Here is a 27993-nt window from a genome sequence, read left to right as displayed (position 1 = left end):
AGTTTAATAACACGATGACGACTAACCCACCCAAAAATTTCTCACTCAGTAAATGTAATTTTTTGAGAAATAAAGTATCTTTGAACCTATATACATGCAGGAAACAAAAAATTCCAGGGCAATGTTTCACAAAAATTATTTAAATACAAGGTTGCGTAAACAGCATTTACGGGGGTGAACAGTAAGCAATATTGTAAGCACCTATTCAAAATTATTCCTACTAATTCTGTATGACCCTATAGTCCCGTTACCATTATACCGTTGGAGAAAATGTTTTTTCATGTCGATCCCCTCTATAGCATTCTGTACGTCATTTGTTTTGTTTTTACGTAAAGTCAAATTATCACTCTTGGTACTAGGGGTCCTACTTAACGATTTCGTTCGTTTCACAAATTTATCTTTTGGTATTTTTATGTCATATATGGGATTAATTATTCCTGTGGATGGTTTGATTTCTATTTGAGGTGAACAGTCGTAATGCTTGATTATCTGTAAAAAGGATTTTTTTTTATTTTTTTATACTTCAGTTTGAGAGAGTTCCATTAGCCCAACTTTAATCCAAAGATAGTGCGTTTTTAAGACTTAATTATCCATCAACAGATATGATTAATAAAAAAATATCTTCTTTATGGTTCTTTGATATTTATCTTCAAGATCTTACTTTGAAATTTCAAAAAAAGAAAGGAAAATGCGCAGATATGCAGAGTGCTCGGAATTCCTACGAGTGGAACATGTTTTTAATTAAAACGAATTATTAGATGCACCAACGCCTGATCGGCATGTAATTAATATTTAGAAAAAACATGATCAGTGGAATAAATGAATAAAGATTAATTTCTTTATAACCAAAATAATTCTCTTTCCTAGTTTGTAAAGCAGAAATAGTCGATGCGTGTGTGACTTTTGAATATTTTGTTTTTATATTTTCTCTTTTACAGGCAGACAGACATAACATTTATTACAAACAAAACACACACACATAACCTCACAAAATAAAAATAATCAAAGAAAAAAAATCAGACATCAAAAACAATAAAAATAAATTAAAAATATTTTCATTTGTACTTACTTCGTTAGACGTAGATCGCTTAGGTATAGGGGGAGGTTGTGTTTCATCTCCAGAGCAATAATCTGGTGATCGAACTTTGTACTGCTGTGTTATAATGGGCAAGTGTGCTTCAGGGAACTTCCATGTACTAAAATTAAATGTGTGATACATGTACTGTATTAGAAATATTTATATATCTGTGACTATAGGTCAAAATATGATAAAACCAATTTCATTACTTTACAAGCGATTAAATTATTGAGAAATCTATATCGATATATTAAAAAGTCATACTGCCCAAAAATGTACTTATCATTGTCTGATCTATGATCAGATATATAAATGACAATGAATGGCAAAATTTACTGAAGCTATACGAGTAGGTTTTTTTATTATTTCCTTGAGCCAAATTTTTAAAATTTTATTATATATGGGGCAACATCAAAACGTCTCATATGTTGGTGTCTAACCATCAAAAAAGTAGGCTAAGTAAAAATCGTAATAAGGTAAAGTTTGCGGGGGCTCCTAGTTATAAATAGAACAGGTGTCGAGGTGATTAAGTACATTATGTTTATAATCAATTTACTTTTACCTAAATAGAGTTCATTAGTAAATTAAAAATTTCATACATAAACAAGGAATACGGAGATTTAAACACAAAAGTACCTATCGGATTGGCTTTTTATTAACATTATAAGTCATGTTTCATTCATATTGTGTTACTTTATATGTGTAATATCAAAAAAATGCGTGCTTACAAAGTGCACATGTCAGAAGTGTAACTTCTACTTTGATTGAAATTAATTATTAATAAGGTAAAAGCCCCAATAGATGATCATATACCAGTATATGATCACTTCATGTATTTGTGTATACATACTATCTATGTGTATACGTGCAAATATTAATATAAATAAATAAAAAAATCTACGTTTACTGCACAAGACGTGCGCCGGAATTGCCATCTAACTAATAACATGTAACTACTAAACGAAAACATCACCCAACAGCGTTTATTTTTTATCGATCTCTCTTTCGCACCCTCTCTCAATCGTTCTCAAACGCTCTCTCCCGTTTGCTCACTTTGTAACACCGCTAAAAACGCTAAACATCTTCGTGACGTTTCATGAGTATTTTTTTAACCCTCATGCACTTCTCTAAAGAAGTTTCACTTAAAAATTTAATCATATGATATTTGATATGGCTAGAGTCATTACTTACCTATTAACACGCTCGCTACTCCTGGCCCGAGCGGCGCGAGACAGTCGATGGAGCGAGAATAACGCTCCTTCGCTCGACTCGCCAAGAAACAAACACAATTCCTGCAACATCTATTCAAAGACAACCCTTTATTTGACTTATACCCTTTGCCAGAGATTACATTTCTCTGTTTTATTCGACACTAGCTGTGTCCATAACTGTCCTCAATTTTTGGAATAAAATATTAGCACAAAAATATATTTCAATTAGGGAGCCAAGTTCCTTAAATAGAAATAGCATGTTTCATGAAATTGATGGAAGCCCTCAAAAGGCAACAATTTTTCCCTTTCGCAACATTTTTCATTGACTTGGCTTTATTAGGATAATTTAATATCAACATTTTTACAATATCAAAATTTGTTGTGTAGTTTCAGAATTTATCGATCACAAACTTCTTCTTCAAGCAAGTAAAATAAACACATAAACGGTAAATGTGTGCAGGGATTTGAATTTCTCAGGGCATCATGATTCAGCACTAGGCAGCTTATTTCGCTCCACCATAAAAGATTAATAAGATACATGTAGAAGTCTGAGTCTTGGAACGACAATTTTCACACTCACTAACGTGTGGGTCTCACTAACGGGCTCTATCTTAATATATATATTTCTTGTGTGCGTGTGTATGTGACTGAACTCCTCCTAAACGACTGGACCGATTTAGACGAAATTTTTTGTGTGTGTTCAAGGGGATCTGGGAATGGTTTAGATTCACAATTTTGTCCGCTGGACAATGTTTTTTTAATTAATTTTCAATTTATTAGTTGTTGTTGATTTTGGAATGTTTTACATTGGATCCGACAGATCCGACAGAGGCGCTACCATTGCAGTGTCAAATTTTAAATAATATTCGAATTTTAATTTTAGTCTGTCCCGAAATTTAAAAAAAGTTTTGTTATCATTGTGTTATATCGTGTGTGGCCATGTGCTGGATCGTTAGATATTGTCATAACATTTGAATAATAATTTTCATCAAAATGGCTTATTAAAAATTGAAATTTTGAAATTAAAAACGTGTAGACAGGACAACGTCTGTCGGATCCGCTAGTATTATATAAAGTGTATGGAGCTCACCGTAAAACATCCTCTTCGTAAAGCACAAAGTATAATATCCGACAGCAAAAGATGTAATGTTCCCGTTTCGCTTGTTGTTATCATGTTAAGTGGAGTGACTTGAGTGAGAACCCATTCATCTTCTACGCTCCAGCCACTATCTTCTACATCGGAAACGCCTGACTCTTCTACTGCAAACCATTTTTAAATGAAATACATGTTTTCATATACGTTCAAATAAAATCTTTCTTTTTAATTACAGATTCGCCAATATTAATAATTATTATAAATCATATAGCTGATTTGAACTTATTTGACTTTGATGTTATTAAATAATGAAAATGGCAGCCGATACCAGCGCTATTGCTCCGACATATATAATATGTGTATTTAGGCTTGATATACACACCTACTCCTACGTGAATCTGTGAAAAAGCCCATCAAATAGAAAAAAAAGTGGTAAAACAGTTGTAAAAATTATTTCATTCTGTAGAGACCAATTTTGTGCAGTCTACAAACTCCTCTAATATATTAAATGTTAATAACGCAATTTCAACTGTAAATAAATAAATTTGTAATAATTCATTTAAGTTTCGTATCAAATGTTGCTTGAATGAGGATACTTACCGCAAAGTGCGTCCTTTACGCTATTAATGAAATCAAGAGTCTCTAAAAGACTCGGTCTACTCAATGGCTCCTTATTTTTCATAGAAGACCCAGCAGACCTCGGTCTTCTCCGCATCTCCTTAACGTCTACCTGGTCTGAGTACACCAAGCTCTTCAATGTATGGTATTTTCGTCTCATTGTCTTTGTATCTGATTGGTTGGTGATAGAAATTTCTGGAAACCCGTACATAGTGGCTGGACGTCTACGTCTGACCTTTGGAACCTCCAAAGTGCTTGACGCTGATGGAATAATATCTGGTTTGGTAGTTCTCCAAAAGCTACCGTTTTTGGCGCAAGTTAAAATTTCGTCGGTACTCCCGTGGTGGTTCTGTTTATTTTTAAATCTGTAAAAAAAGGTCACATTGGAACTTCAAAGAGCAATGTTGGCGCTTGAGCGCGCGTCTCGCCTCTTAGGTCGTAGGTTCGAATCCCGACAGTGCACCAACAGACTTTTCTATCTTCAGTGATGGCAATCATCGCCACCTTCTCACCACATTCACCACACTCTTTAAAAAGAGCTGTTTTTAAAGCTTAATAGCTTTCTAATTGGAGTATGAAGAAAAACATCACCGAACTAAAGGTAAACATTTATTATTATAAAGAATAAATATTATATTAATAATAGCGAGCGGTTGCCATCATGTGCACGTCAAAGTAAAATTAATTCAACTAATTCGAGATTGGTCTTACTTAACTGCTAAGTTTAAAAAGTGTTATTAGTATCGTATTGATATATAATTGTGATTGATTAGTAATAACTTGGCAAATTGTTTTATGATTGTAAGTAAAGATATACTTAATAATACGTATACTACGTACACCTATAAACATAGCTTTAAAGTAAACAAATCTAGATTTATGTTCACTTTTAGTTGGAAATGAACCGAAAAAGTGTGCAAAATCTGTGCAAGGTCAGCGATAAACTTGTACCGTACATTGCAGTCTGCCCTGAATTCTAATAAAATACAGTAACCATTGGGAAAGGCTCCATCACGTTCCATTCACACTAAAAGGATTCCCCCGATATTTCTCACTTAACTCCCTTTGATAACGATTATTTCGTTTGGTTTCAAAGATTCTATTTATATGTGTTAAGTAGATTTCTTTTTCTGTCCTGTATTGTCAATATATATTGTATCTTAGCTGTTATTTTATCCATAATATATGTAAATTATTAATATTATTATGTCACTATTATTAATATAAAAGTTACAGTGTAAAAAAACTTGTATTTAGGAAGAACCGATACATTTTATTGAAGCCATTTTTATTTATAGTTTGTATTATTTCTGTTTTCCAACGAAAATCAATAATTGTATCTTCGGAAAGAGTATTGGAGGACATGGATTTTGGGCCTCTTGTAAAACTGTAGATGATTTTTTTATATTAACTCGGTATTTTGACGTAACCAAAACATTTAAAGGATGCCTGAATCTACCAAGGAATGCAACATGGCTGTAGGTGTCAAAATGTAGCACGATAATTGTATTTAAAAATTTGTTACGCCATGGCTATCGAATTATTTACTTTCCTAGATGTAATAATATATATATAATAATAATATATATGCCTTTATAATGTGAAATGATATTTTGAACACAATCCATATCTTAACTATACTTGTTTATTATTTATTACATTATAATTAATATGCCATTTGCAGGCCTATTTTATTATGGCTAATTGTTTTTTATCGTTATAATTAGTCTACTACTACTATTTTCTTTGCAAATAAACGCTTTTTATTACTTTCTTATTCCGAAGGCGTTTTACGGTAGGTCGTGGTACGGCGAGTTTCATATAGAAACTGTAATAAACATATTAAGGTGAATGATATATATTTAGAAAAAAACGTAATCAAGTAATAAAATGTCCTTTACACACGTAGCGAGTTTAAATAAACAAAGCTTGTCTGAAAACCTTGACCGGATTTTTGAAGCAAATTAAAACTGGAAATGGCTGGATGGAATTTCTCGTTTTGCTTATTCCCTGATGGTCGACTGTGATGTGGAGAATTGTTAGTACAAGAAATTCAAATTAAATGAGAAAAAACTTAATCTGAATTAGATTTTTTGTGGACTATTTAAACACCCGCCGTGTATATATATATACGTAACAATTATAGTTCTCTTATTAAAACATGATATTTTTGACAACATCAAGACATGATTGTCACACGACTTAAACTGTAATAAATGTAAGTAAATAATACGTATCCTCGGTAAGAGTGTATTGATCAATATAATACCGTACTTTATTATGCACTTATAAAATACCCTAAAATCTCACAGTCAGCGGTAAATATACGATATTATACTTGATAAATTAACTATTAATTAAGTTGAATTATTTCGGCAATGCTTCAGTGTGTAACTGGATCCACATATTGATGGTGCGTGGCAGAAACTGCCTTAAAAAACACATTACGCATTACGATATAATTTCCTTTTCTGCCTCGAGTCACACTCACCGTTTCCCAACAAGAACGTCGTTAAATGCGTGAACAACACATCGTTTTGCTAATTTCAGTTTAGCTTCAGCCTTATCCCGTCTATTCAGCGTCAAAGTTCTAGCTTGGTCTCTTCTAGAAGGAAGCTTCAGAGGATATGATACCGCTAGACCATCGCCGGTTGGAAATATTAAACGGAAATCTGAAATAAATATCAATTAATCTGTCGATTTTGTCTAGTAATTTAACTCATTGTAAAAAAAGTCGTTAGATTGTCAAATGGGAGATGTTGACACGGAGATCTATGGCTAGAGATGCTGTAGATGAATCACAATAAAACGAAACGCCCCATCGTGTAGTATTTAGATTTACAATCTCATCCCCATGGAAACTGAATTAATAAGGAAAGCAACGGGCTCCTTTAACGATAGGATTTCAACTTAATAGGCCAAATTATTTGTTTGTATAAACATAACATATATAGAGCAGTTTTGGCCTAGTGACTTCAGCGTGCGACTCTCATACCTGAGGTCGTAGGTTCGATCCCCGGCTGTGCACCAATGGACTTTCTTTCTATGTCCGAAACACTTGCTCGAACGGCGAAGGAAAACATCATGAGGAAACCGACATGTCATAGACTCAAAAAGTCGATGACGTGTGTCAGGCACTGAAGACTGATCACCTACTATAGTATCTCTATATAATAATAATAATAGCCTTTTTTACCGGACATTTCGGCGTATTCTTTATTTTTATTTTTCGTAGATTGATTCTTTCTTCCATTTCTGCTTGTCCGCTTGCCAGGTGGCAAAGGCCTCCTCCAATCTACTCCATTCTGGCCTTTCTAAGGCCACTCTACCCCATGTTGTTCCCTAACCTGGGTAGAGTTTGTTTACTGTTTTCTTTATAATGTTGTTTTTTATTTATTTTTGGAGGGTTTCGGTCTAATTCCCCACGGGGACCAGCCGGGTTGGGAGTATCTCTATATATTAAAAATAAAATTACAGCGATTTTGACAAGTGCAAAAAGTTTTATAGACATAGTGTTTTTTTTATAATTGGAACGCTTGGCCACAATCCCAATGATGTACGGACTCTATGAGGACACGCCTCTCTAGGGTGTACGTATTTAATCGCCGCTTAAATAAACACATATTATATTGTCCAAGGAAGATGGAAGACGGTTCCACTACTTTCCTGTTTTTATAAAAAATGACGAACCAAGTTGTGGGCACTTGGGGATATCAACAACGAAGAGGTGAAACTCCAGTAGAGGAAGTTTGCACGCTTTTATATGGAAACTTCTAATAATGATTTTAAGGCCAATATATATAGACTATGTTAAAAAATATGTTTCGATGTTTACTCTACACTTGCAACACCAATATCTCACACTCCAGAAAAACGTGGGTGAAAAGAAATCCGTGAAAATGTTCCCTAAGAAGGTTCCAGACAATACACCGTTATACGTAAATGAACACCACTTAAAAATAATAATTCACCACAGCAAATATATATATTGTAAATCGCAGCAGCAAGAAAATACTGCCAGCGTTAAAGGTACACTGTTATAGGGACCAAACTTTTATAATTTGTATAATTTTCTTTTTATTAATTTTCATGATTGCTATATAGGTTAAGAAAATTGTAAATACTGTATGAGTTTACCACTTTTCTACGGACCTAATGATATTTCTTCCGATACAATAATCCCCTAATTTTGAACTCGAAACATTTCACTTTCCTAAACTTAAAGATAGTCAACTCGATGACCCTTACGTCTAACTTTTGATTTCCCGAGGGACGGCCAAGGATAGACGATTGTCAAACAAATGACAACACAAACCTAAACTAAGAAAGGGCAAATATTTGGTAGCTTTTGTCTGGGAAAATCCTACTTCGAAACACTTGATACTTTTAATTCCCTTACAAATAATGTAAAGAATACAGCTGGCTATATAACCTTACACATATAGGAATATATGATATAAATAAGCCTAAGATATATATCTATAATATAGCCGAAACACATCACCCGAACCAATTAGTTTAATTAAAATAAATTAACTTATTGAGAAATTTCATCAAAATTTATATTGGTATAAGGTTTAAAAGTAGAGGTAATAATTCACAGTTCATTAATTAATAATGTGTGAGTCGGCAGTTTTATAAATAAATACGTATCAAGCATATTTCTCGTTTAAGCGTTTCATTACCTCACAATAAGTATAATAATTAATTCAAAGATTTCCTTGTTGATAATTTTTTCCCGACGATATGCGTGCTTTACAGCGTGCGTGATTACGGTGACTTTATATATAAGTTATAAGTTTATAATAATACATAGTTTCAATCCGTTGATAAAGTGTTTTCTTTAAATAGATTACACTTATTTTGTGGCAGTGTGCATGTTCAAACCATTTTTAGTACATCTAATTAAACCAAAGTAGTGGAAGACCTTAATTATGCGTAAATGTGTGAGTATGTGAATGGGTGTGTCTGAGTGTGGCTGAGAGTAGTTATAAGCATGAGCTGTATCTGTGTTAGTTTTTGAAACCTCATGTCAAAATAAGGCCTATGCAAAAACTAAATTTAATTCTTATGCCATTTGTGAATTGCTTGACTTATACAATCTTTTCATTTTGTCTACATATTTTTTGTGAAATGATAACTGGGCGGTGTTAGAGATGTATCGGGTATGTATACAATCACAGAGTCAATTATCGCTTTTCAAGTATATAGCACGGTTCAAAAACATTAAATGTTGGGCAACATTTGCGAGCATTATCTTAGAAGCAAAGTTTAGAACATAATTAAGTTATTTATATCGAGTTTTAGTTTAAGAAACTTCTCAAAGTATCGGAACGTTAGCTTTAAGCGCCCTTTGGTTTTTAACTAGATGTGCTTATTTTCAGGAGGATTGAATTTGCCTTAATAAAATCAATCTTAATACTTAATGCCTAGGTACATGGTTTGAGTGCTTAGCTCATATTGAAAATACAAGTTCGTTTATTATATTAACTATTTTTTTTTCCTTTCCTCACAGTGGTTGTCTGGAAGAAATCGCTCGAAAGCGATAAGGCCGCCAGTTGCCAGTTTTCATTAAATTATGTTTAATTTTTTTTTCTTTTATGTAATGCAACGAAGTGTTAATAAAATAAATAAATAAATAATAAATCAGTAGCGATACAACCTCTTTAGGTCGTCAGATTTCTGAATCTGTTTCATGATCATTTTTTTATATCTAATAAGTAAGTAGGTGATCAGCCTCCAGTTCTTGACACTGACAAAATTATCGCTGCTGAGAAGAAGATGCCACTGACGGATCATATAAATTTTATATATATTCTATTAATACTATCTTTTAAAATATAAGGCAACGTTAATTTGAAAGACAACGTTAATTTTAAAAACGGTTTAAAAAAGGCAAACATTTTTAATTTCCTAGTTATATTTAGGATATCTTTAGATATAGTTTTTAAACTTTTTTTAGAGATTTACGTCACAACATAATGCAAATATGGTCAGGATTCAAATTATTGAAACAACAAACCATTTAACAAAAGATTACAATATTTAGTTTCTTTCTTCTTTATAATTGCTCTTCCATGAAATAAATATCAATGTTTCCGGCATTAACATTTCACCAAAATTTTGGGACCATTTCATTAAACTACGGCTCAGGTACAAAAGTATTGTCAGAGTTCAGAAACGGCTGGTTTGTGTTAACCCCGATCCTCTTTGCCCTTTTGGGATAATTTTTATGAATTATGTAAAGGTGATTTAAATCCCTGTATTCATATTAATATATTGTAATCGACGAATCGAAAAAAAAGTGTTCGTACAACAGAAATTGTGTTTTTTTATGTTTTAATATTACATATTTACTAGATTAGATTCTTTATGGAGATTGCAACACAGTAGAATCAGTATAGTTGGTACTGAAGGTACTTGGTGCTGTGCGTATACTTGTCGACTGAGAAACAAACGTCTATATATTTTTCAAGCATTTTATTGAAGTTATAAAGTTAATAAGTTGAAGTTATATTTACTAAACAGGACAGATCTTTAAAATCTAAAGTAATGATGATGTTATTAATACAATTCTGGGGTGAAAATCCTTCAATTTGTGTTAGGTTGGATGAAACATTTATAACAAATTTTCTATCTAAACACACAATAATCACAAAATATGTATTGATTACAAAAAAACATACCATGATATGGCATAACTACATATAGCTGAGTGAATAAACCATTTAAATAAAATTAATTAAGAAATTCTGGGTCGGCAGGAGACTTGTATAGGTTATTAATAGGAGTTTATGTAAGTTAGAGAACTTTTAACTTAAAAACAATGGTAACTAAGTAAGATTAAGTATTATTGAAATAAAAATGGAGACGATCAAACCAAGGAATTGGAGGAGCTGGTAGCAGGAATGAAAAACGCTTTAAGTGATTGATAGGTTTATGGAACAAGTAGATAACTTGGTAAGTAGGCGGTATTTTTACTCAGGATGGAAAGTATGACGATAATATATTAAAGAAAAACAACTTTTTTTTTATAGAACAGGCCTAGCCCCCTGTTCTATCTATGGCTCACCTGACGTTAAGTCATACCGCCATCCATGGAATCTCTCAATGCCATGTAGTTTGCGAATGCGTTGGTGGCCTTTTAAGAATTGGTACGCTGTTTCTCATATGATCCTAAGTCGTTGGAACCAAGTGGTTGGAAAATACTTTTTTTGAATATTTTAGTGGCTTGTGGCGTAATACTAAAAATAATTACAAACGTACCAATAAGTCGGTGTCTATCAACAAAATCCACGATCGCTTTAGCCCAGGCTTGCTTCTTTGCTACTTCAATCAGTCCATTTCGTGGTTCTATGACGCCTTCATGGACCCCCATACAGTATTCCCTCAATCCGTCAATTTCCAAATCACTATTTTTCGATACAAAGTCTTCCGAAAACCACGAGTTTTCTAATGATGACACGAATAAATCATCTAAAAATGGTTTTAAAACTGGGCCGAGGTATTTCTTATCTTCTTTCGCACCTGCAATTCATTTGTGTTATATCAGTTAATAAGCCAAGTAGTTCTCGTCTTAATATTATGATCAATTCATTTGATATGTTTGTACGGTTAAACCGGTTTTAATAAATTTAAATAAAGATTGAAGGAGTTTTTATCGACTTTTGTCATCATCAGTATAAACAGGTATTCTGAAAGTGATTAATCGTGCAATAACCATACCAAGCGGGCAAAGACACTAGTAAAACCTAGGTTTATCTAGCAAAAAAGTTACATTGTGCATGAGAAATAGCATTCCCCAAACAATATATGTACCCTATGTATAAAAGTAAGAAGCTCCTAAAAACAATATCATTTTGTCTATTAAGAAAAGAACTCTCTCTGAGAGGGACGGGACGTTTTTGTTTATGGGGGGCAAACGGGCAAAGGGCTCATTTGATGTTAAGTAAGACATGGAGACTCCCAATGACAGAGGGTTCGTCACGGCCACTCACACACTTCTTAAGAATTAGTACGCTATTTCAGTATAATATTGTGATGTGTGTGGGGAAGTTTGAGGCCCCATGCATCTTCATAATCACAAAAAATCATAAAATGTTGCAAATCTATTAGTTACCTTTATAAAGCCAGTGTAAAACAGTATTCATGAGACTTGTGTCTTCTGTGAGGTCTTCCTCTCTCACGTCCTTGTCTCGTCTCACAGCGTCTATTAAACACGCTGATGATGCATCATAGTAGTCTTTCAATTTATTCCACCTTTTAGACCTATCATATATGGGACAAATATTAGCAATTTTAATATTTTAGTCAAATTCTTTAAACTATGCCCATACAAATAATAATTTAATTAAATGATTGGAAAATCTCATATTTAATATACATTACAATTCTCATATTTAATATAAAAATGTTTAATTGGCTGACATTAACTGTGTTATATTGTTAAAATATTTTAATGCTGTCAAAATCTATTATTTTTTTTAATTTCTTGATACCGAGTTTAAAATCTAACTGAAACTAAACTGCTTTGATCTGTCTCTTAAATAAAAAATCTGATAAGTGGACACAAACTCTTCTAAAAAAGACCTAATTAAATAAAGAAAGCCTTATACTTACCTATAAGCCGTCAATTCCCTTTCAAACTCTCCAACTGTTCTACGATTAACATTATTCAAATACACATCACGCGCTTGATCCAAAATTATCGCCATTATGTGAATCAAATCTTCGATAGATTCCAAATTCATCGCCGTAACTTGAATGAGGTTGGCTCGAAATGTACTGTGACTTTCCTACAATAAATGGAATTTATAAAAAATACACACAAAAACTAGTATAGTGCTTTTTCATGAAAACGTAAAGACAATTTTTTTAATTAGGCAAAAAAAAATTAACAGATATAAATGTGATTTTATTTACAAATTATCTTAATAATAGATAATACATAAACGCAATTATAAATACGCGAAGTTTACATTTATACATAGGATTACAAAGAATAAAAATATATATAATATTAGCTTGTAATATTACAAGCAAGTTTGAGTATCTCAAGAACTACAAAAAATTACAGTAAATTAAAATCTTAAATTAAGGATTCAATAAGAAAATGACCAATGGTACTTATACTCTTCATTAAGTTGAAAACACTACTGTTTTAGTTCTACTTTTAACACACTACTATTTAGCACTTAACACTTTTATCGTATTATCGTTATTTTACTAATTTACTTGAATAGAACCCATGGTGAAATCTCGAGGACATACACCATTAATCAAGATTGCAACTAAGTTATGATAAAGCCCGACACATTTTTTACATGCCGCAAAATACTTACTAACAATCTATTATATTAGGCCATATAAGGATCAACTCCGAGTAATGATTAAAGGTTTCTTACATATGCAATAGAACGCTTGCACCGCACTAATTCTGATGTGACTCTATTCAAATATCGTAATTGTCTCTTCGTATAACTCCCAGGTCCAGTGCATCTTACTTCTTGTGAGAGTCTCTCCCATTTACTAAAGATCGCTGTTTCCAATGTTTCAGAGGGAGATTTAGGGATTTCTTCGTCTCCTAAAAGTATTTCGGGAAGTTTATGTGTAATTTGGTATATTATATGGGTCGAAAATTCTGCCTTAAAAAATCGTAATTTATTAGGAGGTTATACAATTTTAACTTATTATAATTACTTAATAGGAACATTTAGTTATTATTAAACTATTAAATTGAAAGAACCGAAGAATCAAAACTAGGATGTACAACGTTAAAACCCTTAATATATTTTATAAAAAACCAACCAGTAATTCTATGCAAATATTGCAGACATCGAGTCAGAGCTGTAATATCAGCAGTCCAGTTGATGTCTCTCGCCGCCCTTCTGACGAGGCAACCCTTCTCTACGGGATACACGAATCCAGTGACACCACCGCCTGAACACAGCTGAAGGAGGCTGGATATGAAGATTTTTTTTATTATATAGCATTGAAGAATCACTATCACTAATCACATTATTTGTTTGCTTAAACTATAATAGAACTTCAACACTAAACAATTAAAATTTCGTCTGCAATTGAACCTTAATACTTGTTTAACAACGGAGGTGACTGCGTGTGGTAGCTAATATAGCAGAGATAGATAATTAGAAATAATATCGAGTTTTTCGTGAGACTTGAACCACCTCTACTATTCGATACTGGGTGAGCAATACCTACTAAAACCAACCCGAGTAGTTTCTACAATCACACAGAAGCTCCAGGGTCGCTCTTGCATACTACCGCGACCTAAACGGCCACGTTCAGCAGCGTCCGTTGCAGTACACACTACCTAGGAGGTAGGAGATTGGCATATCTTGTCTTATTTACTCTGCGTCATCTAACCCTAGAATCCTTTAGGGTTCTGTTCTGCTCTCCCTGTCTGTAGCATTACTTGCTCACAGAAGGAAAGGTAACCCAATATATACATAATTACTTCTTATTATACTTACTCATCCAAAATTAGAAGAAGATGATAGGAGACGTGGGAAGTGAGACAGGCCCTTGCAGTGGTGCTTTTATAGGTGGAACATCGATAGAGGCGACGCCGGAGAGCGCAACTGACTGCATAACGACTTAGCAGTTGGAGAGAACCCTGTATACATCATCATACTATTGCTAATACTTATCCATACTACTACCATTAGCCATACTACTAAACTTTCGTGAGAATAGGGTGAAAACTTCAGCCAAAGTATTAAGATACAGTCTCGAATCATGTTGTGAAACCTCTCAGCAATACACATTAAAAAAATATATTGTGGACTTTCTAGCAGGATTCTGTACCTGGTCACAAGGCACGAACTACCCAAGCCTGGTTTGGACCCAACGTTCCACAGTTTATAAGATTGAAGCCTCAAGCCTTTTGACTTCAAATTATGGTCAGTTTAGTTCAGCCTGCTTTAAACGACACGGCGACATTTAGTCTATTAAAAAAATCTTGGAACAGACATAAGCTAAAGGTGGGAATTTCGAATAGAATATATTTTTTTGCTGAGACTAATCATTATGCATATATATATACATTCCCTTATTAAAAAATGCATTTTCATTTGTAACAGACCTTATGGCTGGACTAACTATTTATGCTAGGGAGTTGAACATTTTTCATTGAAACATGTATTTTAACAACTTTTTTTTATTTACTTTTATAAAAAAATACGTCGTTTGTATCATTTTTTGTAAATATTTTAGATGATTTATAACTTTATTTGTTGTATTAAATACACAATATAGTTAACGTGATTACAGTTATCAATCTTCCATTTTGTTACCGAGGATACAAAGAAAAACTTCACACTAAGATTTTGTACGCCTTACAAGAAAGGTTGGCAATTCCCGGAGATTTATCGCTTCAATTCGACTTCGTAACGACCACTATCTCATCCCGCATCAAACAAATGTTTGCTTTGAAAATTTTACGACGTTAATAGTAAAAAAAATTATCAACTTCAATAAATTTGAACGAATTTATTTGTTTCAGAGCCATTACATATCCATTATGCCGAATTTTATATATACGTCACGATTTCTAATTGTACACTTTATATATACTAAGTTTGTTTCAGATTTTTATCCATTAAAACACTTGTATGTGTGCTATATGTTGAAGTTAAATCACGACAGTTCAAACTTATTTTAGTATAAACTCGGAGAGTCCAAGCAATGCTGTTTTCTTTAATGTTTATAGATCGTACCTCATAGCAGCCCTCTCTCATCTTGTCAACCAACACATTCAAGGCTCCAGCCAATTTTCCCACATGAGAATACTCCGCACAGTGCGAGTCTAATGTGGCTTCCAACGCCGGGTGCCACAGTTGCCAGGTGGAAGATCGTTCAGCACAGACCATTGATGATGGTGGACCTACTGTTACTGCGTAGTAACCCTGAAATGTTGTATATTCAATTAAATATAAAATATTACTTTATGATTGCAGCAACGAGTAATTAAGTAAAAATAATTGTATAATTTACCAGTCACAATAATTACTCATCTTGTATATTATTTATATATAAATTACGGGCGTAAACGAGCCCACGGAACGGCTACGCTGCCGGCCTTTTAGAGAAGAGAATGCTTTCTTTTTAATTTAAATAAAAAGATATCACATCTCCAAGTGAAGACGCTTGGGAGCCGAAAAAGCTATAAATGCTATGCTACAGCTGTAGTTTTAGTTATATCTGATATAGTATTAGAATTTTTTGGAAGGAATTTGTAATTCTATTTCCAATACTGACCCCTTTAGTAGCGGTATAATGAAGCAAGGCCAACGGATGTGTGATGGGTACAGTACTGGTATACGCATGAGGGCTGCATCCACCCACCCTTGCTCCCAGCATCAACTTTGCTTCCGCCTCTCCAGCCCCGACACGGAGCATCACCCAGGCCGGACCCTCCACTATCGCCAGTCGACGCTCTGTGGAGCTCTGGTGTGATGCTGATAGATAATTCTTATTATAATAATTTGCATATTGATTTCTACTACTTAAAAAAAATATAATGCTTTCCAAATAGTATTTTCTAGGTACTAATAATTTAACCAAGGTATATCTCAACTTAAAGAAGAGAAATTAATAAATAATATTGTTTTTTTTTCAGTTCCGTGTTTGAAGTCCTTTTAATGTCAAATAATTGCTTTTTGCACCCATGCTAGACAAAAAAAATGTGTTCGTTAATGGCTTACAATATTTTTTACAATTAATCACTATTGTTTAGTTATCAATATAAAACGAATATATATTGCTACCTAAAAAATAAGAAAAAAAACGAGTAAGATAGTTTCGAAGAGGGGAGGTCGAAATAATAAAAGTATCTGGAAAATACGGTCAAGGAAAGGACTCGGAACAGAATAGAGCAGAGCAGAGTGTAAAAAAGAGGTTGTCGGTGTCACTGACTTACCAGAGACAGTAGTTTAAGATTAAAATTATGCCTGAATTCTTATGATATAAATATAAATATGGAACATTAGACAATTGCAAAAATTTCCAATATCATTCTGAAAATATATTTTAGAATATAGATAAGAATATTCAATATTATTTGCTTAAAATAAAGTTATTTATTCCTTCCTTAATCCTCCATGCGAGGAACTAGTTGCCAACTTGTCACTCGCATTATCACGGTGCAGCGTATGCAGTTAAATTTTGACGTGAAGTTGGTTTCGGATTCAGGCCAACTTTGTGACAAAGTGGGCTTAACCAGCGGGAATAACATATTTTTTGGATGTTTGTTGACTATGTCGTAAATTTATTTTGAACATGTAAAGTTTGCTTCCGATTCCGCAATGGTTGTAGTACATACTTGCAGTGTGTAAACATACTTATTTACGCAGACACAATCGCACGTGTCCAAGACGACCGAACGCAATCTTGCGATCTTTATTTGAGTGCAAACAAAATTAATGTCGAAGTTTAGCAACAATTATGATAAGTATATCAATATACCAATGGCACTAAAACCTTTCACGTCTGTGCCTCAGATTTCTGCATCAATTCCTTCACCGTAAAAGCGAGTATTAAATGCGCACATAGACAGAAAGTCCATTAGATCATAGTCGGGGATCAAACCTAGGACCCCATGTTTTACGTCTAAACCATTGCCAATACTGCTAATTATTATACTACTACTATTACTTGATAACTTATCACCTTGTATTTGTGATGTATCTGTTATTTTCCCTTTTCTAGAATAAATAAAATTTTTCTTAAAAAAATGATATTTTCTGCGTTTCATTCCACCCGTATTCACTCTGAATCTGAGCATGATTCTATTATTTATGGTGAATAAAGTCTTAAATGCGAGACAGCGGTAAGTGAACACACAAGAACAGAGTGTATTTTTCTTTAATAGACTGTTAGTAAGGCTATTGAACACTTTCTTAAATATCCTTTTTAGGAAATTCAGTCAGACTTAAATTACGTATTAGTCTAAAGTTAGGCTCGATCGTAATGTACGCAGTGAAGAGCCTATGTAATTAAAACAATCCGAAATATAAGACGAAAATTGTTTTCCTACATTATGCTAAATTACAACATAAAAATAGTGCCTTTATTCAGTAAATTTTCTAACTGCTTTAATCGCTCTGTGGCACTTGAGGTGATGTATAATCCATTTGAACTCGGAGCAACTTCACCGATACACATCACGCCCGAATTTGCAAAGTTAGGAAACTTGGTGAATTTATGTAAATTTCCAATTATTACGCGGCTCGCTTATATTGCGCTTTGATAGGCGCCGAATAGCAAATAGCAATTGAAAATTATGATAATACGAGATATTACTAGCCATAATATTGGACCTAAATATAGGTATATTTACAACGAGATTATTAAACTTGATGTTACTCGATAAATTAACATTCTTATTTTTTATAAATTTAATAGCCGCCCCCGCGAACTTCCTAGCCTAGCCCACCTTTTTAAAAGAAACCCATATGAAGAAGTTTACTGTGCTACCCCAGAGACTGTTCGGTTTTCCGGAATGCCATCTTGTAAGTCTCTCTACGATTTTTCTCATAAAGATAAACCTCAGAGTTCAAATAATAAGTACTTAACTAACTAACTTACTTATTGAGGAGGCCTTATACTCAAAAAGTCGACAGAGGAGGCTGATCACCTACTTGCCTACTATCACATCTGTTTCATGTCAACAGATACAGATACAGATTTCTATATCTAAATATATTCATATTTTAAGCCATGCAAAGTTGAATTGGGTGTGATTCATAAAAAATCTTCTATTGCATTTTTATTTAAATACCCGTTTCTTAAATGTTTTTTATATGTATATCACTTTACAGTATTATCTTCAGATACTTACTTTCGAGATAGCAGTAGGAATACGGTAAAGCATGTTGATGTGCGCGTGCGCAGAGGACTCTTGAAGCGCCGCCTCCGCGCGACTGCGCGCATCGGGCTATCAGTTGCACCCATCTCTCCACAACTTTATCCCTATACAATTTAATTGTTTTAAGTTCCTAATATCAATCGTAGTACAATAAATTTGGTAAAACAGTGCTACACACTTGCGCAGGATTTTAATATATTTGCTCAGTTATCACATATTTTAAACCTGGCTAACCTGTTAAGTGATACCGCCACCCAAGGATACCAGACCGCCCGCCAGTGCGTTGCCGGCGTTTTAAAATTGGTATCTCTTGGAGGAGCCTAAGTCGAAGGTTCGGTAATATATATTCGTGTGGGTTTTTAAATATATAAACAAAATAATGAACGGCAAACAAAGTATTCATTTTAGAACCACATATACTTATGCGACAATTTAAACTATTCGGTAGAAAAGATATATGTATGTGAAGTATGTCTATGCTATGATGATAAATAAAGGAACATAACATAAAGCATATAACGGGGAATATATATTTCCACGTTTCGATTTCATGCGGAACCAGCGATGTTAACGCGATAGCGTTAACGTCGCTAAATCAATTATTATTTGGCATATTGCATGATAAATATGAACTGAAAAGGTTACTTACCTACATAAATAACCCGCCGAGGTTAGAAACTCTCCCCATTTGTCTGCCTCTCGGCCAGACAGGCGTACCTTTCCATAGCCCACAGGGCTTTCTTGGAGACGGCAGTCATCATCCGTGTTAAGAGGTGGTAAAGAATCGATGGTTACCAGGTATTCTAGGGATCTAGACCGCATCTGTATTATGTAAACAATGTTTTATCATTTATTAGTGTTCCCACTGAGCCAATATGAGGTGCGGCTGCAAATCCATGCAGCAAAGAGTGGCAGGGGAAGGTTGAAACTAGTTCTTCTCGTCCCTTCTATGATCTTGATTTAAACAGGTGTTTTATAACTTTTTATATGCGTTTATAGTTTATTAGATTACCTGTGAATGAGTAATTGATTTATCTGATTTAGTTAGCCACCAGCTTTTATACAAATTTGAAGATTGTATTAACAAAAAATTGCCAGGAATTGTTTGCTTAGAATTGCACCACAAGGTTGTATGTTCTTTCTTCATTCAACATTAAATAAATATTACCTTCTTCCCACGGTGCAAGGCTATCAGATGACTACAACGAAACCGAGGGTCCCTCTGCCCAGCTCCATCCACAAGTTTTTGAACGAGGGCTTCCACCATCATCTCCGTTGACACTGACATTCGGTCTGTGATATTCAAACACTAAATTATTATATAACTAAATTATTATTTATATTTTAAGTTAGTTTATATCGATATACTTGTTATATGTATATACTTATTGCATCTGATAATTAGAATATAAATAACATTTCTATTGTAAGCGTCAGGATTGCCCAATCTTTGCTCAATCTTTTATACAATTTCCTGTTTTGATTCCCAATATTCCGTGATTCTTACAACAAAATCAAGTTTGTTATAAATCAGATAATTTAATCAATAATTGGTTTGTATTATCTTATGAGTACTTAAAATAGATAATATGATTTATACTTAATGTGGTTTTGTAAATGACAGTTCTATTGAAAAGACCTATGATTAATTGATTTTTCTCGACTAGGGAAAATGACGACGGGAGACGAGGGAAAATGTCGGCGTTATCTCGGGCGTTAATTGGTTAAGAGCTGATAATTAAAATTTTATATAATAGCGCAGCCTCACAAAGAATGAAATATTTACTTTTCTGATCCTCTTCATATAATGTTTCAATGTATGCGTGGACAGATCTCAGATGATGAGCACTGAACCGTAGTCCTGATGCTGGCAGGCGTAAGTCCCCACCTGGAGTCTCACTCATAGCTGAAGGACTGGACCCCATTTCTGAAATAGTTAGCTATATTTTTCACCTGCTTTTATATACATGTTTATTTATTAGCAATCTTACAGCTAACACATATCCATATTATAACACAAACCACTTAGACAATACACAACGATTACATTAATGAATGAAATATATGAAATGGAAAACATACGTACATTAATAGACAAAAAAATGAAATTATAGCTTGAACAAACGACAATTAACACATATTATTATAGTAAAGAAAAAGAAACTGCTAAACAAATTCAGTCTTCCCGCTTCTCAAAAATTTCTTCACATCCTCTTTGGTTTGTTGGTAATAAGTATATCAAAATCTTCAGCATTAGAATTACGCAGATAATTCGTGTTAGACAAGGCACTTGGAACAATAGTGCTTCCATTGGTAGAAGGATTCGTATATATATAATATTGAAATAACATTAAATACCTATATTAAATTAAACATTTCTTATAAAATGTGAATTAAAAAGTGATTTAGTTCTTTGAACGTTTGATGTTGAATAAAAAACACACATATATAGTACAATAATTTATTGTTGATATTTGTCAATAAATAATATTTTTCTAGTATTTTTTTTATTAAATGCCGCATTATAATTGCAGTTGCGCTGCTCATGAGTATAAGTAACTAACTTATCCTAAACATTAGTAAAGTAAAGTACAATTAAAGTTTAATTAGTGACACTACAACCTTTTTAGGCCCCTGATTTCTGTACCTGGTACATTGTAAGTCTAATTAGCAAGCAGGTGTTCGGCCTCGTGTGGCTTAAAGTGAACTTTTTGGGTCTAAGGCTGAAATCGCGATGTTTTCCTGCACCGTTCGAGCAAATATAGAAGCGAAATATAGAGCGCACATAAAAAAAAGTCCATTGGTGCATAGCCCGGAATCGAACTTACAATATTATCATTCCTGAGATGTGAGTCGCAAGCTGAAGCCAGTTTTGCAACGATATCCATTTAAATTATTAAGTCAATGTTATGTTTAAGTTAAGGATTTTTTTGCAGTAAGTTTCATTGTATGAACAAACCAAAAAAACTTTATCTCATTTAATTAAAATTATACTAATTAAGATTACCTCTTAGTAATTACTCTCGTAAAAAATATGTGAGGTGATTCTCAAGGACAAATTGTGGCTTGTACCGTAATAAAATGTGTTCAGTAAATATTTTAGTCCTCAAGTGAAAATATTTTATATTTACGACAATTTTTGCATTAGAATCTAATCATTCTAATGAATATCTAATTAAAGGCCAAAGTCCAATGTCTCCAAATCGAACAAAATCGAAGATAAAGGTAGACTTTCTAGCAAAAAGCTAATTATATGTGTCAAATTATCAAATTAGTATTAAAAAAATGAAAGAAACATTTTAAATGAATGCATTATGGCTTAGTGATAGCCATTACTTTTAAATACGTAGCACCATGATAATATAGTTATTTTTATATCAATGTATTGAGTTTAATAATTTAAATTCAAAATCATTTATTTACTTAGGTAACAATTTACAAATATATATGAAATGATTCTAATTGTACATTTACTGCCAATTCTTAAATCAAAGGGCGTAGAACGGACGAAAAGAACTTGCAATAAATTCTCCGCCACTCTTTTGTAATATTAATAATAATTAACATATTCGTGTGTTTAAAAAAAGTAAATAGAACTTAATTCTAATAATATTTAATAATTAGATGAATAATTAATATATCTTTTTTTGTCATAACAGCGGTAGTAAGATTGTAATTGTATTTGTAGAACATACAATAAATATTGTAGAACCATTTTACTTAACTTCAATAGCAATTTCGTCATATAATTGAATATGAAGCACTACCTGCAAGTAACAAAAGTATTTAGCACAAATGATTCCTATGTTTATAAAATGGAGTGCAAATCCGTTTGAGTATAGTCTTGTCAGATTGCATCAGTTTAAAATGTAACCCTATCTCCGTATTAACATAGTGATATACAGTATTATAATAATAGTAAACTTAAATATAAAAGTATATTTATTATATATAAAATTTTCCCTTTGGAGAAGAGACTCTTAGGCTGTGGGGGTCGCTACTTAAAGATTTAAGTTAGTAGTTTAAGGTTGTAGCGACTGGTAGATTCTTCGCTCAACGAATGAGTATCGCAATACATCGAGGAAATACTACCAGCGTTAAAGATACACAGCCACAGAACCAAACTTTTTAAATTTGTTTTCATTTTCTTGTTATTTATTTTTACTCTCTGTAACTATGTAGTTTAGGAAATATGTAAATAAAATCAAATATAAAGTACTAGTGACCCGCTCCAGCTTCGCACGGGTGCAATGCTGATGAAAAGCAGGTTTTTATTATGTATTGTTATTTCCGTCGCTGGAAAGCTCCGATAATATACGCGTTCGATCGCTGCTAAATAAGCTGTAATGGGCTGTGTAGATCTATATTAAATGAACAATGTATTCAAGGTATTTAATTAGTTAAGGATTAATGCTGTATTGGTTAAAATCGCTTCGAAAATTAGCCATTATTTGTCGTAAAAAGTAAATGACAAAAAAAAGTTATTGTGGGTTATCCATAAGAGAGAGGCATATACCATCACGGACTTTTCTGTAGACCTTTTCAATGTGTACAATACTTAGTACATTATTTTGATAAAACTCGTAGGATTCAGCCTGCGTTTGCAATGTAAGCGGAAAAAATGTAATTATTTACGACATCACATTAGAAACCTCAAAAGTAACAGTACTTTTCCACTATTTAATGGATGTTATTATACATATAAACCTTCCTCTTGAATCACTCTATCTATTAAAACCGCATCAAAATCCTTTGCGTAGTTTCAAAGATTTAAGCATACAAAGGGACATAGGGACAGAGAAAGCGACTTTGTTTTATACTATGTAGTGAAATTTGATTGTTATGATTACTCAGCAAACGAATTATATTTCTTATACAAATATTGTTTTAAAATAATAAAAAAATAAAAGTCAAACGTTTATTTCCAAACATAACTTCCGAATATCGTCTAGTTACAAATATATTAACAATAGCATACATGAATAAACATTCAAGTGATTTGCTTCATTACCGTGAATTACAATATGAAACGGAATCAAAACGGTAATTGTTCTATTTCCGGCGGAAAGGACATTATGCGAGCTCGGCCATGCGCAGGTGGCCATGGGGCACTCGTGATGAGTGGTCAAAACAGTATTTGACATTTATTTTATAGTGACATAAAATCTAATTAAGACGTTTTTAAGTGTGTTAAGTAATTACCAAATTTTCATTTGTTCATTTCATCATTACTTTGTGAAGCGAAAACAGGATCTTCAGAAATATTTATGATGATTTTATCGTGTTGATATACTAAATATTTTAAATAAATTGATGTAGCGGAGATACAAATCTCTTGAAAGAAATATTTCATCCCTCTGTAATAATATATTTGTATGTTCCCACTCCGTAGCTCTGCAGACTTGGAACATTTTCTTAAACAGCACATATTTTGTATCATATTTCGGGGTGCAAATAAGACAGAGATAAGCCGGCACTTATAAATCGCTTTGTCTGGAGATAGGCATGTAAGATAAGAGACCCGACAAAAGTGGTCTCGCTTTTATCATGTCTTGGCTATGTATTGCTGAGTCAAAAAACAAACCTGTGGCACTATTACTTTTGTTCTTGACCTCAAATGTAGTATATGTTCCGCGATATTTCTTTTTTTTTATAGTAAGTAGATGATCTATGTTTCACACGCGCAGTCGGTTTTTTATTTATAAATCTTCCAGACATTAATAAAGAGCCATCAGTCCCATAGATAACGTCGATATCGATGTCTTCTGTAAGCTTTGACTTTGGTCTTAGCAGTGAACTCGATGCAGTGATTTTTTCAAACCTAGGGATACGTTATCGAAGTTTTGAATAAGATTCCTAACTTTTTTAATATAATTTATAGCATGTGTTCTACTATAGGGAAGGATGAATGGTGAATAAATATTCTGACTAAACGGTTCAGTAGAACCAAAACATTTCCTCTTTATAAGACTTTTATATATTATGCCTTTATGTCCAGGCAGACACCAAGGATCGAAACGCATCACTCTATTTTCTCTATTCCCAATAGTCACTTGTCTACGTAAAAGTTTGAATTCAACTTCAAAATGATTTAGGTGGTAATGGTTAATAGGTTAATGTACACTTATGAACGTCCATAAATAATTTAATATTAAATGCTTTTAATTTTACATTTACTGCCAGTTCTTAAACAAAGGGCGTAGAAAGGTTGAAAAACTAGTGTTGATAATAATAAAACTATATCACCTATCCAATCAAGCAGCACCTTATACGTAACCAGCTGATCTCTGTATACGCCATATTAAATTATGTTATGCGCGAGTGATATTCACGTTATCGGAGGCTGGTAACAATGATTCGCAGTGTCCTTGTAATGAACCGATATTTAAAAGTAAAAATGACATGTAATTTGTGAGCGTATTGTAGTTGGAAGGTCGAGGCAGTCGGCTGTGACGCACCTAATCGGTTAAAACATTTAACTTGCCTGTGTTAGGTTAAAATACACTTAATGTGAGGCTAGTGGTTTGGTTCGCGTCTCTCGAGCTAAGGCTTTGAAGTACAAATAAGAATATATATGCTATGTTGTAACCAAACTCCTCTGAAACGCTTTACCGATGAAATTTTTTGTGTATCCCTGGGAAGAGGTTATTTATGTTTTATACCTCTTAAATGATATTCTCAAATTTAATTTCGTCAAAATTATAAGCCTCAATTTAAACTATAGAAGATTTAGTCGAGCCTATGCCTCCTAGCCCGCCCTGTATCAGCAGGGTGCGCCCCCATACCTCACCCGAAGGGGGCATATGCCCCGAACGGACCTAAACATCCCCCATCCAACGAGGTAGGATCTTACATGAACCACGACGATAAGTATGGTATTAAGCCATTCAGAACTTGGTAAATAGGTAGCCTGATCTAAATAAAAATAATTAAAATAATAATAGTTTAATGGAACCGGGTAAATAAAAATGTTTTTTAACATAGCAGCAAAAAGTAGACCTTGGTCAGTTATATCCACGTGATGTTTGTTATTATCAAGATAAATCTTAACTGACACAATAATTTACAAAAGTATCGAACATATGTATATTTACAACGACTTAATTTATTTTAATGTCAGTGTCCTGTTTCGCCTTACATTAAGTGTGGTTAAATAATTTCTTGTAAAATAACTAGTATTTTAATGAATACTTTTTATCGGTACTAAACGGCGACAAAGTACTTTTTCATGAATTTTAATTAAACTTAAACATGTAAGTAAATAGATTAAAGAGTACATAACTTCCGGTTATAAATATTGATAATACATAATGGTTTATTAACAAAAGCTCGTAGCACTATTGATGCTCGTCTTACGTTCGTATCCTACCTGTAAAGTATATTATATTTTTTTACATAAATTACTCAACAAGACATTAAGAAATATGATCTTGTCATTGTAAATTAAAAAAAAAAACAAAATATGCATCATAGAGAAAATAAAAATAACCATACCAAATTAACACAAACACTCCATTTGAAAAAACAAAAGCACAGAGCAAAAATGTTTTCCAATTCCCGCCTTTTTGCCACAGACACAACACGTGCACTGAGCATTTGCTTTGAGTGTAGCTCTTGGCGCGCGATGGAGCGGAAGTTGTTTAGGTCCATTAATTTGTACTACAAAACATTTTAAGCGATTTTATTTTTCTTTAATACTTGTAGTATTTTAGAATTCGTAAATTTAATTGAATCTAATGTGGCTTTCCACAATGCATTTGCATTAAAACGATGAAAAGAATAAAAACTACTTTTATGTTGCATTTTTATATAATTTCATAACAAATACGATACAGTATCATCTCTATAGAACATTACAATATGAGTTTTAAGGCTGAACTCTTTAACGCTTTCTTTCTTTTCGCTTACCGTTTATTCTTGCGACTAGCATACATACATTAGATCTTGTAATTCCTTATCTAAGTAACATAATTTGTAAGTCTTTAGTGGAACCTACTAGAATATAAGGTGTGTACACTTTACAATCGAGTATGATCTTGTCTTTGGGCAGGGCACACAGCAAGAACAAGTGACAACAGATGGAGCGAGAGAGTGCTGCACTGGTACCCGCGCGGCACGAGCCGGCCGCAGGGGCGCCCACGCCGACGCTGGGCAGATGACATCATCGCAGTCGCCGGGGTTACCTGGCCGCGCCTGGCCCGCGACAGACGCGAGTGGAACCGGAAGGAGGAGGCCTATGTCCAACGGTGGACAAACCAAAACTTAACTGAATGACGTTTTATTGTCCCCTAATTTTAAAGTTTTTTTGGAAATAAAGGCTATTATTATTATTATTATGATCTTGTCTTACAAAAAAACTTGTCAGAAAAACAAAATACAACATTGCATTATTCAATTAATGGGCATTTTAGATTGATTGTTAGATTAAAGTACTTGTAAACAATAACATGTGTATGAGTTTACATATTTTGACTGTTTTGAAGTGGTTAAGCTAAATAGGACAAGTAGTCCTTACCAAATAAAATAAAAATATTCGGCTGAAAATCGGAATCAACACCAAAAAAATCATATGGTATAACCACTAAATTGTAGAGACAGTGACTCGATACTATCGAGACAAGTTTAATAATAGGTAAATAAAAATATAATGATAATCCTACATTAACTATTTATCTTATATTAAGATTTATGTTTTTATTAGATAAATTCTCTATTATACAAAATTAAATGTCAATTTGAGTCATCAATCACCTTAAGCTCTAACGCATACAGTAATTTTTCAGTTGAAATTATGAAGATCTATCGCCGGGACTCGATTTCACGACCTTACGGTTGAGAGAGTAGACGCAGCTGCGTCTTAAATTTGCAAAATACGTCTTGCAAATATTGATTGAAAGCAAATAACAAACACTTTGTAAGGTAAAACTGCTGATTGCCTAAACATAGTCACGAAAGTGCTGATGAGCGGTGGAAGTTGTTTTAATAGAGTTTGTTCAATATTATGTTTGCTAATTGCTACATTTGCTTAATTTATTTAGATACAGAGTTGTGAATCATAGATTGAAACGAGAAATGCATTTGGGTTTCTTTCCACTGATTAGGT

General features: G+C 33.2%; 1 protein-coding gene across 2 annotated transcripts; it reads right to left on the bottom strand.

Moving 5' to 3' along the window:
- Positions 1-26477, bottom strand: LOC110997172. 2 transcript variants are annotated; one of them, XM_045628112.1, is made up of 19 exons: positions 26385-26477; positions 20677-20817; positions 20059-20183; positions 19540-19712; positions 18864-18994; positions 16283-16482; positions 15742-15930; positions 14497-14639; positions 13811-13962; positions 13408-13586; positions 12623-12798; positions 12123-12271; positions 11270-11530; positions 6495-6675; positions 3986-4368; positions 3380-3549; positions 2270-2379; positions 1070-1196; positions 1-489 (listed from the first exon to the last, which is right to left on the bottom strand). In XM_045628112.1, the coding sequence occupies exons 2-19, from the start codon at positions 20813-20815 to the stop codon at positions 202-204; spliced, it is 3276 nt and encodes a 1091-aa protein (XP_045484068.1). In that variant the 5' UTR covers positions 20816-20817; positions 26385-26477; the 3' UTR covers positions 1-201. The 2 variants fall into 2 exon arrangements, with proteins under 2 accessions (XP_045484068.1, XP_022120904.2); XM_022265212.2 differs by having other exon boundaries at positions 3380-3546.
- Positions 26478-27993: the final 1516 nt, after the last annotated feature.

The sequence above is a fragment of the Pieris rapae genome, chromosome 4, assembly GCF_905147795.1.
Source record: "Pieris rapae chromosome 4, ilPieRapa1.1, whole genome shotgun sequence".
NCBI classification, from domain to species: domain Eukaryota; kingdom Metazoa; phylum Arthropoda; class Insecta; order Lepidoptera; family Pieridae; genus Pieris; species Pieris rapae.
The sequence above is the reverse complement of the archived record's forward strand: the minus strand, read 5'-3'. Positions and strand labels throughout refer to the sequence as shown.